The sequence below is a fragment of the Typopeltis vanoorti genome, chromosome 8, assembly GCF_054136105.1.
Source record: "Typopeltis vanoorti isolate ZY-2024b chromosome 8, IOZ_Tvanoo_1.0, whole genome shotgun sequence".
NCBI classification, from domain to species: domain Eukaryota; kingdom Metazoa; phylum Arthropoda; class Arachnida; order Uropygi; family Thelyphonidae; genus Typopeltis; species Typopeltis vanoorti.
Window position 1 is genome coordinate 114,742,090 of NC_143556.1, and position 17,187 is coordinate 114,759,276.

Sequence of the window (17,187 nt, forward strand, 5' to 3'; positions counted from 1 at the left end):
TTGTTCGTGGAGTTGCTAACTGTAGTCAAGCCCTGGATAACAAGGGTAGCCAATGGTAGGCCGTATGTATGGCAGCAGGATTCGGCCCCTTGCCACACCTCTGGGAAAAGTCAAAAATGGTTGTCTGAAAATTTCTACGACTTCACCAGTCCAAATGTTTGTCCTCCAAACTCCCCAGACCTTAACCCCATGGATTATTTTGTATGGGGCGCAGTTGAAAAAGACACCAATCGCACTTCCAGTAATACAAAAGCCCAGTTAATGGATAAAATTAAAACAGTTTTTGCGGCCCTTCCCAGGGAGACTGTAGCATCAGCTTGTTCGAGGTTCCAAAGCAGAATTGAAGCTGTGATCGATGCTAATGGTGGTTATTTTGAGTAAATCTTGTTGATAGTATTGTAATTAACTCTGCCTGTAATGTTTTTTTGTCAATTCATTAAATTTAATAGATACAAAGAAGATTTTCTTTTTCCTTACGAAACTGTCAAATTTATCCCGAACACCCTGTATATGTGTGTATACTCCAGATGATGACGACCGTAATATGAAGATCGAAACGTCGGGAAATTAAAATAGTTATTTATAACACGGTTGTAAAGTCCATAATTTGTGTAAAATGAACTGATCGCCGTGTAACACTAAAGGAAAGGATTGCACTACAGAGGATTTTACAGGAACCTAAGTGCTGTGTTATGCAAGGATCATCTATATTTAGTATACAAGTGAAAAATTAATACTGTTTAATGAAAAAAGTATAATATTACAATTAAATAATTACATAAAATTAATAATACTTACCATAAGTTCTTGCCATGCAAGATAAACATTATCAATATGTCCAGATATCATAATAGTTGATTTTCTCTGATTATGTGCTTCAAGCAAATTAGAAGATACAGTAGATGTGCCAGGAAAAGTTATAGTGGTAGAAGTCTGTTGCATTATCATGTGAACATTTACACTTGCTCTGCCCATAACAAAAGAATGATGCTGAGGTGAAATTTCAATACTTGTGCTTACTGGTAAAGTGGTCTAGAATTATTTAGAAAAAAAAAAAATTACGATAAAAGTAACAATTTTCCTTCAAATTAAAATAATCATGCTATAAAATTTACTATCCTCAAGGGGTCACTTTAGTGAGTATGGACTTGGCAAAACTGAGGTACCTGAAAAATATCTTGACAAAACTGAGGTAGACCATGCCTTACTAGTAATATACATCTGTCATATAATCTGTAGACTGGTCCCTCTCCTTTTCATCTTTCCTTGCTCTTTCCCCCCAATGCTATTAGAGTATTTGAGGGCTAGGTGTGAATCTTTCCTATTTTGCTATTTCATCTCATGTTATGTGGAAAGGGCCTCTGCAACCATACCACTTTCTTCTCATAGTGACTTCACTCCAAAATGCTAATATGGTTGTGCCTTATAATACATCTCATGCTGCATCGGTTGTGCCTTATAATACATCTCATGCTGCATCGGTTGTGCCTTATAATACATCTCATGCTGCATCGGTTGTTGAGCAGAATAATCAGAGCCACGTTCAGGGCTTAGGCAGAGGGTCCTGTTTGAGAAATATATTACAGTCTCCAACAAAAGTCAGTGATATTATGAATGAGCAACACAGAAGGTATAGGATTAATCTTAGAAGGGAATTTTACTTAGGCACATGGAATGTTTGTGGTCTACAGATGGGCACTCTTGAGATTGTCTTAAAGAGATGGATAGGTATAAAATTGAAATCTGGGAATTACAGATGCCAGATGGAATGGAGAAGGTCACTTCAAAATACAGGATAGTAAGCTAGTTGTTTACTCAGGTAATGACAAAGCATCGTGGGAGCAGCTGTGATAATGAAGACAGCTCAGGAAAGAAACCTTCTTGGTTATAATCCTGTGAATGATAGGATACTTTCTCTATTAGACTTAAGGCTCAGCCTACCAATGTATCAATCATGATAGTTTATGCCCCACATACATGGATAGGCCTGAAGAAAAGAGTAATGAATTCTATGAAAACTTACAGACTGTCTTGGACTGCTTACCAAGGAAAGTAATACTTTCCTTGGTAAGCAGTAAAAAGTCAAGAAATACTTGATATCTTACGGGACTTCAATGTAAAAGTGGAAAAGAGCATAAGAGTTAGGCTGGAGTGTGGCATGTTTGGTCTGGGTGAACATAACACCTGTGGTGAAAGACTGTTGGCATTTGCCCATGCTAACGGAATTGTTATTACCAAAACCTGCTTCCAGAAATATCCACCATGGACTTATACTTGGATATCTAACACTGATAAGGCAAGGCACCAGACTGATTACATTCTGGCTCTCTAGCAGTGGAAGACAAGCATCTCTGATGTGCATACTTGTCCTGGAGCAGATTGTGGTACAGACCTTCAGCTAGTGAGAGCCAAAATAAGACTAACGCTCCAAAAACTTCCAAGTCAGGCATATCCCTCTCACTAGATTGGATGTTAGAGTAATTCCCAGCGGATTCACAGAAAAAACATCAACTCAGTTGGATGAGGTTTTGAAGACCAATGAGGAGAACTCACCAGAAATACTTTGGGAAGGAGTCAAGGTGATAATATAGGATAAAGCCAAGAAGTATTTCATCACAATAAGAAGACCAAGAGACCCATGGGTATCAGATTCAACATGGGAACTAATCAAAAGAAAGCAGTTGGAAAAACAAAGACACACGGGGATTGAAGAATATAAGAGATTACATAGAGAAGTCAGAAGAACCATCAAGCAGGACAAGAAAAAGTTCTATACTAATAAATGTGAAGAGATTTATTACAGACGAGGAGGCACAATTATAAAAGGATGTTTAATTTAGTTCATGATCTAAAGCACAAGTTTAAGCCCAAACTGAATGTTATCAAAGACAGGAATGGAGCATTACTAACAGAAGAATTGGAAATGGATGGATTTTTTTGATAAAGAAAATTTGGAGGAACCCTCTCAACAGGAAAATCCCGATTTGGAACCTCCTCCACACTTAGGCATGAAGTTGAAAGAGCAGTTAAGCAGCTTAACAGCAATAAGGTCTTAGGTGCAGATGGAATCCCAGTAGAGTTAATTAAGGCCACAGGGGATCGGGGATAAAAGTGTTTCATAGATTGATTACAAGGATACGTTACAAGGAATTGATTACAAGATATGATTACAAGGAACACTACATAAGAAGGGAGATATGAAAGCTTGCAAGAACTATAGAACTATTAGTTTAATATCTCATGCAAGCAAAATTTTATTGAAGATCATGCTAAATAGGATTGAGGCCAAAGTTGAGGCAGATATGCCCAAGGAACAAGCAGGTTTTAGGAAAAGTAAGGACACCAGAGATCAGATCCTTTGCCTTAGACAGATCATAGAAAAATATAGAGAATTCAGACTTCCTCTGGTAATGTGTTTCTTAGACTACTCTAAAGTTTTTGACTCTGTACAGCATGTGAAACTGTGGGAAGTAATGAAAAGAATGGGTTTCCTCAACACACTATTAGGTTGATACCCAACTTGTACAGGGAGCAAAAAGCCACAGTAAGAACAAGTGTTGGATCGACCGATTGGCTTCAGGATGGAAAAGGAGTTAGGCAAGGGTGTTTACTTTCTCTTCATTTGTTTAGTATATATGCGGAGGACATCATGTGTGAAGCACTGGATAAACTCAAGACAAGAATTAGGATAGGAGGTAGATTGATCAGTAATCTAAGGTTATGCTGATGATACTGTACTCCTCTGTAATGACAAGAAAGAACTAGGACAAATTCTTTATAAAGTTAACAAGATTAGTAAATAACAGAGGACTTCAACTCGAACCTAGGAATACAAAGATTATGATTCTCAAAGGAAATACAAGCAGGAAGCTCTTGAGAAATAAGTGTACCTTAATAAAGAAAGAATTGAGGAAGTTTGCAAGTTTGAGTACCTGGGATCCATTATTAATGTGAAGAATTGCTGTTCAGAAGACATCAGAAGAAGATTACAAATGGCTAAAACAACAGTCAGAGACTTGTCTAAAATCTGGAAGGATGGATCTATCTCCATGGGAACAAAGTTGAGGATTTTGGATGCAGTTTTTTGAACAGCAACTTATGGATGTGAGACTTGGAACCTAAAGAAGTCAGATAGGAAAAGAATAGCTGCTTTTGAGATGTGGTGTTACAGAAGGTTGTTGAGGATATCATATACTAAAAAGTGTACAAATGAATGAGTGTTAGTCAAGATCAGTAGAACTTTAAGGCTCCTTAAGGATATTGACAGAAGAAAGTTAAAATATTTTGGACACATTGAAAGGATGGAAGGAGGACTTCTCAGAACAGTAATAGAACATATAAAGTTCCAGGAAAAAGAGGAAGGGGTAGACCATCAATGAGATGGATGGTGTGTGTGTGTGGAGTGACTGATCTTCAGAGAATTGAAGCTGCCAGAAAAACATACAACAGGACTATGGAGAGGCCTGGTGTGGCATATCACTGAGCATCGGAATGACCATATGGCATCTGTGGATGCCCAGTGAACAAATGGATAAAATTTATTGGAGTAAAGAAATGATATTATTCACTGGCCTCACAGGCAAAATGGTTAGCATCTTCACTCTCAAATGAAACATTCTACAAACTTGATTTCCACTGCATCATGGATGGTTATGAATTCTATATGTTCATATTCTAGTGTAAGACCACCACCCTACTTACTGGAGACCTGAAATAGTAGCTTAAAAGAGTACTGTGACTTGTTTTTAAATTGGTTGCTTTTAGGAAATTCTTAAACATATTTCATATAAACATATGAAAGAAAATAAATTTACAGAAATCAACTTGGTATAAATACAGAAATTTTCTATAATAGGGATAATACTACATGCAATATTATGGCAAAGGCTAATTGGGAACTCCTCAAAGTCTTGAAGATATGGTTGCAATTGATTGTAATTACATCTGAGGAAACTAAAAATTACATAGAATTTCCAGGAATGGAGAGTAAAAAAGTTACAGAAGAAAAAATCTTCCCACTTCCATGAGAGATGGTTACAAGGGTAGGAGATTTGCTTTAATTACACTATTAACTGCTTAACTAAACATGAATATTTATTTAAAATATTAAACTTGTAGAAGTTTATTCTTGAACCATCACCAAAAAGAAACAATGCTTTATCAGTACAGTACATGATGAAAATAAACATGCTTATTTTGGATAAAATAATTTTAAAGTTTTGAAAAAAAATTAACTAGTCATCTACACATGTAAGAACACTAAAATAACCTTTAAAATGCTAAACTTTCAGTAAAACAAACCAAAACGAAAAGATCTGAAAGTTATAACTTTCATATATTCCTATCAATCAGAATGCAGAATCATCCAGAATGAAATTCAAGATTTCGTTTTGGATTAAATTTGGGAAGAAGAAGAACATTTAAAATAAAGCAATGAAAGATTTAAATGAAACAAGCAGCTAATAAACTCTGAGCTGGATGAACAGTTATCACTAACAGTATCAATTCAAATGATTGCTGGCCTGATAAACCAAGTGGATAGTATATCCACTCGCCAACCAAAGGCTGCTGGTTCAAATCCTACTTTAAGAATGGATATTTGTGATTGCCTTTAGATTGGAAATGAATTTTGTCACTTAATGTGAGCCCATTGTCCCACTTACTAGAGGCCTGAAGTAGCTTGAAAAGTTCCATGCTTGGTCTCTAGAGCAGGATTTCTGAACTATGTAAAAATAATATATATATATTATTTTTAGACAGAAGTCAGAGGGAGCCAAATCTGGGGAATAGGGTGGATGTTCCAACAATTCATAGTGCAGATCCCATTGCCAAAGCACCTTTGTGGGCAGGTGTATTGCCTGATGAAAGACGATTTTTTTTTCTTCTGCAAACCGGGTCTTTTCTCACGAATTTTTTCGTCTAGTCTGGTTAAAAGATCGGAATAATATTCCCCACTTATTGTTTTACCCTTTTCAAGATAATTAATAAACAAAATGCCTTTAGCATCCCAAAACACCAATGCCATGACCTTTCCTGCTGATGGAACCGACTTTGTCTTCTTTGGCGCTGAACTGGCTTCTGTCCACTGTTTTGATTCTGGTGTCCAATTTTCATCCATAGTAATAAATCAACACACAAAATCAGTTTTATTCTTGTTAAAATGCTCCAAGCACTATTCAGAGATTTCATGCGAGTGTGTTTTTGATCTGTTATGAGCAAGCATGGCACCCATCTTGCACAAAGCTTTTTCATATGCAATTCTTCATGCAAAATATATCCTACACATTCTTTTGAAATGCCTATAGTCTCAGCAATTTCACACACTTTGACTCGCTGGTTATCGAATACTGTATCATGCACTGGATCAATGATTTCTGGTGTTGTTACACTTTTTTGGACGTCCTTCACGTGGATCATCTTCAAGACTGGGCCACGTTTAAACTCCGCAGCCCATTTCTTAATTGTTGAAGATGAAGGAGAAGAGTGCCCATAAACTTTTATCAACTTTGAACGAATTTCTTTTGGCATTAAACCTTCTTTTACAAAGATTTTATGACCGCATGATACTCAATTTTATTCATTTCAAGGGATACAGACAACACTTTTGCTTCAGACAGCTGTATAAAACAAACTACTTGATAGAATGACTTGCAATTTCACATGGATGTTTATAACAGATGTACAAACCAAGAAAAAAAAATCTTGCATAATGACTTGCAATTTCACATGGATGTTTATGACAGACTGTACCAACTTAGAAAAAAAATCTTGCTGATAGTGTTGCCATCTATGGTTGAGGCTGAGAACTTTTCAAGCCACCCTCGTAAATAAGCAGGAAAAACTTAATATACTGCATATCTATTAATACTAAAAAATTTAATATAATAACAAATATCTAAAATTACAATAAAAAGGGGAAAAAAAGAAAAAAATAAGACATACTGTTAAATTTTGTGATCTTTGTAAACTTCATAAGAGAATTTACTTGATCACAATTAAACAAGTAGAAACCTTAATAAGAAAATCATGCTTGCATCTAAGTATAAAATTAAATAAATATATTGAAAAGAATAATTGTTAACTTGTATAAGAACACTGATTGTATAATATTAGAAAAATAAGATAATTAATTTACATTAGGGTTATAAGAATTATGCATGTAAAGGGCTTGCTTGTTATACACTTGAAACAAGCGATTGTAAGTTATGCTAATTCTTAGAAAAAATAGGTGAGCTGATAGTTTGATAAAGCTGACTCATAGGGTTACCTAGAACTGAAGTAAAGCCTAAGTTCACGGTTCCCGATTTAGACACTGCCACGGGTCAGTCGTGTGCACACAGCCCACCAAAGATGGAAAGTACAGCAGGAAGACGCCACCCTAACAGGTTAGGATAAACGTATCCTAATGTCGGGGGTGGGGTGGGGAAGAAAATTAATTGCAGAAGGTGCCAGTAGGGTCATAATATAAAAGGGTTAGGAACCCCCCCCCACACACACACACACGAGGTCTTTTGCCAGTTTTTGTTTGGAGGTTACCTTATGCAGTTTCCTGAGTGACGGTCAGGAGTCTCCTCCTTCCACCACGACATGGAATATTAGTAAGTGGGATTTAGGTCCGGTTTTCTACCATCGAGAACAAAGGAGGACGCCACATGGTCGGGAAGAAAGGTATTTACCGCATACTAAGCCAACCCTGGTCTAAAGGAAGGAGACTATCCGTGGAAATTGTGGATATCCTCATGGAGAATCTGATGACTGCAGAACAGCAGATAAATCGTGTTTCCTTAGAAGAAGCCTGATATACTGCAACAGAGAAGGCCCTCATGATTCGAAGTACCCCAGATATGACCCACTACAGGAGTGGGTTATATCTGGGGTACTGCGATTCTTCAGGAATCGCAGACAAGTAGCATCTAGTAGAAGTGCTTCATCAAACGGTATTGTGAAAGATTTTATGTTAATTCTGTTAAATTAATACGGTTGTAATTGTAGTTTGTATTAGTAAGCAATTGAAGGACTTGAATGAGAGTTGAACTAGAACTTGAGCTCACTTAATAGTATAGAGAAAGAGGGAATTAGTTTATCAGCATTACTGAATGAGCAATAGTCTGTATTGATACTAGTATATGTAATTTACACTTAACAGAGAAAGGTCAAAAGGATTGAATGTGGTGTTCATTGTAGCAACAGAACTGCTAAGCCCACATAACTCTTGTAAATTAATGTGTGTAATCCAGTTGTGTCTAATCGAGTTATTATAGCATATTATTGTACTTAAACGATTGAAAGATTTAATCCAACTTAATCATTGACAGGAAAGCCCCTTTATCTTGTATGTGTAGAGTCCTTTGTGGAGGCATAACAGATTATCCCACGTGCTAATATGAAATTTTCATTTTTTGTATTTTGCTAGTCTTATTAACATTGTATCATCTTAGTATTGAATTGTAGTGGAGTTTTTAGTATTTAATGTATTGTATTGTATTTATGAGTTTAATAAACTTTTGCTTATCAAATATTCAGTTGTCTGAGATTGCCATTCAATGCACCACTTGTTATAACGTACGAACCTAGGTGCGTGGGGGGAGGGGAGAAAAAAAGGTTAAGTTACGAGATCAAGGTTACAACTGCATGATTATTTCACTTCTAGACTTATTTAGGAATTTGCTTCTTGTTTTAAATTTCTTTATAAACTAAATATCCTAAAACATTTATTTTAAAAAATAAATGTTTTAGGATACTAAGAGGAGCAAGAGCTTAGATTTATAGTACGGAGGTGACGATACATGAAGAAAAGGGATAAGATATATAAAGGAAAGGAAAGTATAAAGGAAAATATATAAACAAACAAGAATGGGACACAACAATACATAAAACATTTACTATAATAACCAATAAAGTCTGATATATAGAAAATAAAATGTAACAATATGTAATAATGTTGGAAGAAAAATTGAAGCAATAGCATAATACATTAAAAAATGTCATATAACCAACAGCAGTGAATATAAACTTTTCACATTTTCATCTAACTGGCAACTTTAAACTCTCAATCCAGTAAAACGTTTTGGTCAGACAAACTATCACAAAGCATGTCTAATTTCAGTGTGCTTCAATATTAAGTTGAATACTTCAATGCTGAGAGGAAAGTAAAAACAGAGTACAGATAATTCAGTGTGCTTTGACAATAACAGACAGTCTATAGTATTATAAGGTAACACTAATAGTTGTTGATTGGATTTTAACGGTATAGATAAGCCTTTCCACATGGTTAACACTAATAGTTATTAGCACAGGCAATGTACTTTCAAGAGATGTATGGTAAACGTATTTATAATAATATATTAATATCATCACAGAATCTTAAGTTAAAATTAAGATTCTGTAATAACTAAATAATAATGCAAGAAAATCTTATCTGTAACAGAACTGGGGATAAAAATATATGCAATAGCAAAGCATGTAAATACAAATTTAAACACAAACAAGGAGGAAACTTGCCAAAGAATCTGGTATTTATTATACTGAAGAATTTAATATGTAATATCTAAAATCAAATGAAGTTATGGACCATGATATTTGTAGAAAGTAAGTTCTATTAAGCAACTAAAATATTACCATTTTGAGTTAATACTTCTAGCAAAATAAAGCATGCACTGAAACAGTTACTTTTAATCATCAATGTCTATTATGAAAAACTGCTATTCAGGTTTGATGTTTGAATGCAATAACAGTGCTTTCTGAATATGAATAAGAGCCAGCCTGGTTCACCAAGTGGACAGCAACATATCCAGTCTCTGATAAATAGGCTGTAGGTTCATATGCACTGTAGATGTGTATATTTCTGAATACCTTTAGGATGAAATTAAAAAATATAAACATAAATGGATGGAACACGTTCAAAGAATGAAAATAGAAAGATTACCAAAACAAGCCATTAGGAAAAAGAAAACCAGGACATCCTCAAACGATTCAACAATGACTTCTAAGGCTAGAACAGGCCACGTTAGGCCTAAATCCTTGATATGCATGATGACCTTTAGGATGGTAAATGGTTACATTGCTTGATATGAGACCACAACTCTGCTTATTAGAGGCTTGAAGTAGCTTAAAAAAGTTTGGTCTCTGGTATAGGGTTTCCATATTATCTGACCATTAGTCCACCCACAGTACTAATATACTATAAGTCTTGTGGGCAAGAATGAAATAAAAAGCATTATGTCAATCCCACAAAGAAACACAATACTATATCCTTTTAACCTGGGGGAAAAAAAAAAAAAAAAAAAAAAAAAAATCATTACAGCATAAAAGAAAATGACATTAATGAAATATGAAAACTAATATTTAAAAATATCCTACATAGATTCTGTAAATATCAAACAGTGCTCTTACACCTTCAATCTATACATGGAATACACTGAAACCTGAAGAAATTAATGACATTCAAGACAGCTGATTTTCATTCAAATAGCCGAATTACAAAACTCACTGCTTTAAAGGTGCAAACTCTTTCGAAAAAATTAATGACACAATTCATAGTTAAATGAAACATGAACAATATTTTGGACTGAATCATCATCAAATTTCTGATGTGTAGGGGAAGAGGAGGGGAAATTTAAAATGTAATTCTGACGAACAGCAGCATTAATCCCCTCCCCATTTACAAATTACATATAATATAATGGCATGTTACAGCCAAGTAAGCTGCCTTTTTTAACTGATATAATTAGGAGTGAGCAATTTATCCTTTTCCTTGTTTATCAATCGGGCATTTAAATATTAACCTCACACACTTTGGGTGCACCACCCCAAATGTAAGAACAGTATTCTAAGGTTGGTCAGATTTGGGATTTAGAAAGCATTAGGAGAAAGAAGAAAAGCAATTTTGAATGAAAAAAGAATACCAAGTTATTTAGAGGCTGAGGAGGCTATGGATGTAACATATTTATAACAGGATAAGATGGATGCAAGTCAGCTCAAGAAAGGTAAACTGATCTCGAGATGCAATCTGAACATTATCAAATTTTGAAGGGAGGGAGAGGTAGGATGTTTCTTCTGTGTAGTAAGACAAACTTGTTTTAATAGCAGTGAAATTTATAATCCTTTGGGTTACAGAAGGAAGAAGGATTTTTTTATTTATTTATTTATATTTTATTTTTATACATGACTAAGTTAGCAGATTTGATTTGATATGGAAAGAATTTTTGCTTGGTAATAAATTAAAACTGGGTTTTTGCTCTTACAAACAACAACAAAAGAAGTATTGTAATACTCAGATGACTAAAGCTTTAATATCTTTCATAACCAGTGTCTTCACCCCACTTGAAATTAGTGAGGAGATCAGCAAAAATGAATACAGCAAAATCATGGAAATCCAAAATCTTCCAATCCACGAAGACATCCCACCCCTAGAAATAAACAGGCTAAAGTCAAGGCATCCTCCAATATTAACAGCAAAATATCTTTCAGACAAATTTCAACATGAAGGATAAGTGGAAAGCGTCCTGGTGTAACACTTCAACAGGGGGTCTTCCATGAATTAGTGAACCCAACACAGATGCCTTCGGAAAACTTGGTCTACCCTTAAACGAATCCGCACCAATCATAGCAGATGTGCAGACCACCTTTACAAATGGGGAATGATTGCCTCACCCAGGTGCGACTGTGGATCACCCCACCAGACAATTAATCATATTACAGCAGAATGTGCCCAACGTGCATACAGTGGTAACCTGTCAGACTTCATCCATGCTACACCAAGTGCAGTTGACTGGATAATCAACCTAGACATACAGTTGTAGCATATTCTCGAGTGATTCTTTTATGATTGTATTATGTCTTATTATTGTACATATATATATTACTATGTCTATATATATTAAGAATTAATATAATGTAACTTTTCATGTGTGAGTCATATGCTAAATAAATAAGGCACTGGTTATAGAAGATATTAAAGCTTTAGTCATCTGAATATTACAGTATTTCTTTTGTTGTTGTTGTTTGTAAGAACAAAAACCAGATTTTTTTTTTCCCTGTTGCCAGGCAAAAATTCCTTCTATCTAAAATCTGCTTAATCCTACATTAAAATAAAAAAAAATAATAATAATAAAAAAATAAAAATCTTTTTGTAACACAAAGGATTATTTGGTCCCAGGCCTCTTTCTCAAGCAAGTGAAGATTAATGGTTTCTAGTTATTTTAGGTTACAAAATGGTGAATTACATCTATTAATTAAGTGTCTTCTCTATAAAGTTTGGTATTAGTGTTTGCATGGGGGGGGGGGGTTTGAGGAAAACCAAGCTTCTTGAAATGATGGACTACTACTGAGTATCATACTGACTAACTCAGTTGATAAGTCAAAATGTCCCTTGAATTCTGGATGGAATTCAAAATGAAGTCATTTCAACTAATGACTTTGTAATTCTAAGTGTGCCATGCATCATTCAGAAAGTGAAGAATGGCAAAATCTCATCCACTGAGATGAGCAGCACAAATAATCTGTAATGATGCATGTGCTGAGTGGAGTGGATTATTAAGAGAAATGGAAGGGTGGGTTACTTAACCTTTTTTTTTTTTTTTTTTTTTTGTTGTTGTTGTTCACTCAGTTTTTAGCACGCTTTAACTTTCACATGGAAGTTGAATAATACCCAGAGTGAACAAGGGAAAAAAACTATAATTCTTAGCCATCAAAGCTGTGTGCACATGCACATGTATGTGTGAAAGAGAGAGTCATTCTCTGAAAACTTAAAAATAACTTATTCCAAAGAGGGGGAAGAAAATCTTATTCTGCTTTTTCTTCAGTTGCAAATGGTAAGTAAACTTCAAATAAAGGCATTGAAATAATGTCCTTATTCATATATGTGATAACATATGAGATATGTTAAAACAGTATGATAAAGAACTTAACATTGGGATGATGAAACAATCTCATAATCTTCAATATACCTAAATACGGTATGGCCCAAGGGGGAAAAAAATGAATAACTACAACAATATATCTTACGGAGCAAAGAGGTTTACACATGATATGTATATTCATAACTATCAGTGAAATCCTGGTCAAATAAAGCACATTAACAATAGTAGATTATGTGCTTGAAATGGGCACGTTGTCTTTCAAGACATGTTTCGTAACACGTGCAAAGGTTCTCTGTCATCTTGGAGAACAAGGGTTGGGACTTCTACTGGACATATCGTGCAATTTTGTCCCTTAGTTAAAGTTTGATATTCCACCATGACCCACCTTCATTCATTCAATATATCCCAAACAAAGGCTTCAAGTGATGCAAGATCAGGAGAACATGAAGGATAGAGGAATTCTGTGAACTTTGGAATGAGCCTCTTGGGTAAGTGTTTCCAATAAATAAGTTTTAGAACAAAGTGTTGTGTGATAGGTTGCTCCATCCTGCTGGAATACCTGTGCATGAAATGGCATGTTTTTTGCATGACACATTCTTTGCAAATCTCAGGTGAACAGAACCAACACATTCTCGATGCAGCATTCGATATTCAAGGTCAGGATTACACCACCCTCTTCAATGAGGTATGGGCCAATTATGCCATAGCAGGAAACTGCACACCATGCAGTGACCGTCTTGCTGTGAAACGGTTTCTCTTGGATAAATTCAGGTCTCAAGAAACCAGTAGGTTTGTCTGTTTACAAGACCATTTAGATGAAAATACACTTCATCCAATACATTATGGAGAAAGGATGGATTTCATAGGCATTGACCAGCACATGTACACAGTATTCCTATTGTGCAACGTAATCCATTACTGTTAAACGCTGGCCCACCTGAATAATGTCAAAAAGGCACCCAGCCCCTTAAGGATACTGTAGTGATTGCCTGTAACACTTACTCTAGAATACGCCAATGATTATCATTGGGGTTAAGAGTTCATGGTCTCCCCGAATGCCCTTTGCATTGTGGCAGAACACTCCCGGTACATCAGAACTTCTCTATTAAGGCAGTGATGACACTGCTGCTTGGGAAACAAGTATGGAAATGATGAACAAACTATTCACAAACATGTTGTAAGCTTGGACCTTTTACTCTACCAATTCCATATGAATGAAAATTTAGCTACAGCTAAAGGAAATGGCATAGACTACACAAGCTCTTTTATTAATGTTCATGCAGTCGAATGGTATATCTCATAGCATGTGTACTGAAGGGAGTGTCAAAGTTCAGTAGTTTTTTGTTTTTTTTTTGCACCATCTGTATAAAGATGGGGCTTTATCAAAAGTTCAAACAAATAAAATAATTATTCTGACTGCTTTAACATCAGTTTTTTTTTTTTTTTTAAAGAAATTAAAAGTTACCCCTTTAGTTCCTGTAAGGTATTCCATTAACACCCAGGCACCTTTGCACATATCAGAAAGCTGTTTACGACAACCTCTAACAACAACAGTAGTTGGAGCTCCTTTAGCTTTCTGTCGAAAAGAGACCATGAAACCAAAGGCATGCTGAATAAACTGAATATCAGGTGAAGATGGATCTGGCACTGGCTGTAGAAATCCAGTTACTGGAAGATCAAATGTGAACACAAGAGGCAGCAAATCCTGATGAAGAAAGAAAAAAAAGTAATGAAAACTGTGTTGACATATTAATTATATACATATGTCATTTCTCAATTTAATCAATTTTGGTTTAATGCAACTGAAGAATTATTAAGAGAGACCTCCAGGGAGTCAGAGACTCATCGAGAGAGGCCACATACTACACACACAAGCTATCATACTTATTTCTGAATTCATTCACACTGTTTGCACTCACAACATTCAAAGGCAATCCATTCCAATCACATACCACTCTCTGAGAGAAAAATCTAGCCCTCACCCCCCTTCTTAGCGACATTCAGTCTCAGCTTCCAAGAATGTCCTCTTGTCCTTTCTTCATTCTCCATAAATTGAAATCCTGTACGACCCTTTCAGAAGTTTCTAAGTCTCAATCATATCACCCCTCTTTCTCCTCTTTGCTAATGAAGGACACAGCATCTTTCTACTGCTGTGTCCTCCATCACCCCTGACATGCTTCAGAGAACCTGGTTAGAGATAGACTATCGGCTTAACATTGTGTGTGCTACTAAAGGAGCACATGTGGAAGTGTACTGATTTTTTCTTTTAAGGTTACACGGTGATCAGCATTCATATTTATGAATTTAGGGACACAAAACACATGTGTTGAAAAGATTATTTTACTGATTAATAATAAAATAATAACTTGACGTTTCGACCCCTGTATTGAGGTCATCATCAGAAGGATGCATGTGTATAAGAACCAATTTACCTATATAAAGTGCAAACATGCTGTTTGCACTGTATATAGGTAAATTGATATGCACTCTATAAAGGTAAATTTACTTATATAGAGTGCAAGAGTATGTAGCTTGGTTCTTATACACATGTATCCTTCTGATGATGACCTCAATACAGGGGTCGAAACATCAAGTTATTTTATTATTAATCAGTAAAATAATCTTTTCAACACGTGTGTTTTGTGTCCCTAAATTCATAAATATGAATGCTGATCACCGTGTAACCTTAAAAGAAAGAGTCATCATAATCCATGGAGATGTGACCCACAAGCAGTGCAGCCTCTACGCTCCACTGCTTGTGGGGCACATCTCTTCTAAGCTAAAGATATGTAGTTCCATGTTAATTAATCGACTAGCCTTTTTGAAACGATGTAGAGACAGCAACTTAATACCCAACTGCATTAAACTAAAGAAGAAATTTACATCAGCTAAAGCGCTCCGTATCTATGCTAGGCAAGAAAAAGCGTTGTTAAGAGAACAGATCCACGAGGCACGAAAGAACTTAGCATCTACCCAAGCCAAAGTGTTACAACTAAAATTTGAGCTATCCAGTTACGTTAATCTGGAAATTTGGAATATTCTAGACAAGATCACAGACGATTCAGCCAAGCACCTATTACTCAAAAACGAAGAACAATTAATAACAAAGTTTCAAGCATTAAAACTACAGGAAAGCACAAGACAATTACGATACTATAACGAAAGGAGCAGCCAATCACCCACAAACGCAGTTAGTAGCAACCAACCACCGTCGGACCACTGTCTGGTTATCAACCAATCGGATTACAATCTCACCCAAGGTGAACTCTCACTACTGGAGAAAGGTTTAAATTATGCCATTGCTCCGAGGTCAGTAAATAAACTAGATATAATATATCATATCGAGAGAGGTTTAAGATCCCTTCCCACCAATTTAGCTGACAAAATACGGATGGAAACTGCCTGTTTACTAAATTCAACCAAAAAATTAAGCAGCAACCTAAACAAAGCGAAAAAATAGCCATCAAATCCCTAAAAAATAACTGCGACATTATTATCACAAAAGCAGATAAAGGGAATGCCATTGTTGTTTTAAATCAGACACCCTACATTGAAAAAATGAACCATTTGGTATCGGACCACAACACCTACTAAATGGTAAATTACAACCCCACGCAACGCAACAAAAAGAAAACTACTGAACTACTTAAATCAGTTAACACGTAGCCGAAAGAAACAATTAAAAAATTAATACCGCAGTATGTCAGCACGCCCAGAATTTATGGCTTGCCAAAAGTCCACAAAACAGACACGCCATTACGTCCAATTGTAGAGGGAATTGACAGTCCGAATTACTACTTAGCCAAAAAATTAGCAGCCACACTCAAGGAATTGGTTGGTCTTTCCCTATCCTACATAAAAAATACACAACAATTCATAAACAAAATTAAAAACATTATAATCAACGACCAAGATCTATTAGTCAGCTTTGACATAACTTCCCTTTTCACCAATGTCCCAATCAACGATACTATCTTACTCTTACAGAACATATTTCCACACGACATCACGGCCCCCTTTGCCCACGCACTCCGCTCCGGATATTTCATGTGGCAAAACAATTTTTACCTTCAAAAAGAGGGTACAGCCATGGGCTAACCACTTCCCCCCCCCAATAGCAAACTTTTATATGGAAGACTTTGAGCAACGAGCTCTAGAATTGGCATGCCTAAAGCCCAAAATTTGGCTCAGATATGTCAACGATATTTTCGCCATTTGGTCCCACGGTCATGAAGCACTAGATTCCTTAGCCACCTAAACAAACAACACAAACACATCCAATTCACCAGGGGTCATAAGCACCCTTAAACACAGAGCTCAAACCATT

At 35.7% G+C, this 17,187-nt stretch overlaps 1 protein-coding gene across 2 annotated transcripts in view; it reads right to left on the reverse strand.

Annotated features, from left to right (window-relative positions):
• The window catches only part of LOC150104295 (protein bicaudal C homolog 1-A-like), a 321,235-nt gene that overhangs the window by 149,942 nt on the left and 154,106 nt on the right, over positions 1-17,187 (reverse strand). For both annotated transcript variants that reach the window (XM_090396901.1, XM_090396900.1), the window contains exons 7-8: positions 14,326-14,565; positions 799-1,032 (exon numbers count right to left, since the gene is read on the reverse strand). In XM_090396901.1, the coding sequence (XP_090253027.1) occupies positions 799-1,032; positions 14,326-14,565 (474 nt within the window). The remainder of the gene's footprint in view (positions 1-798; positions 1,033-14,325; positions 14,566-17,187) is intronic.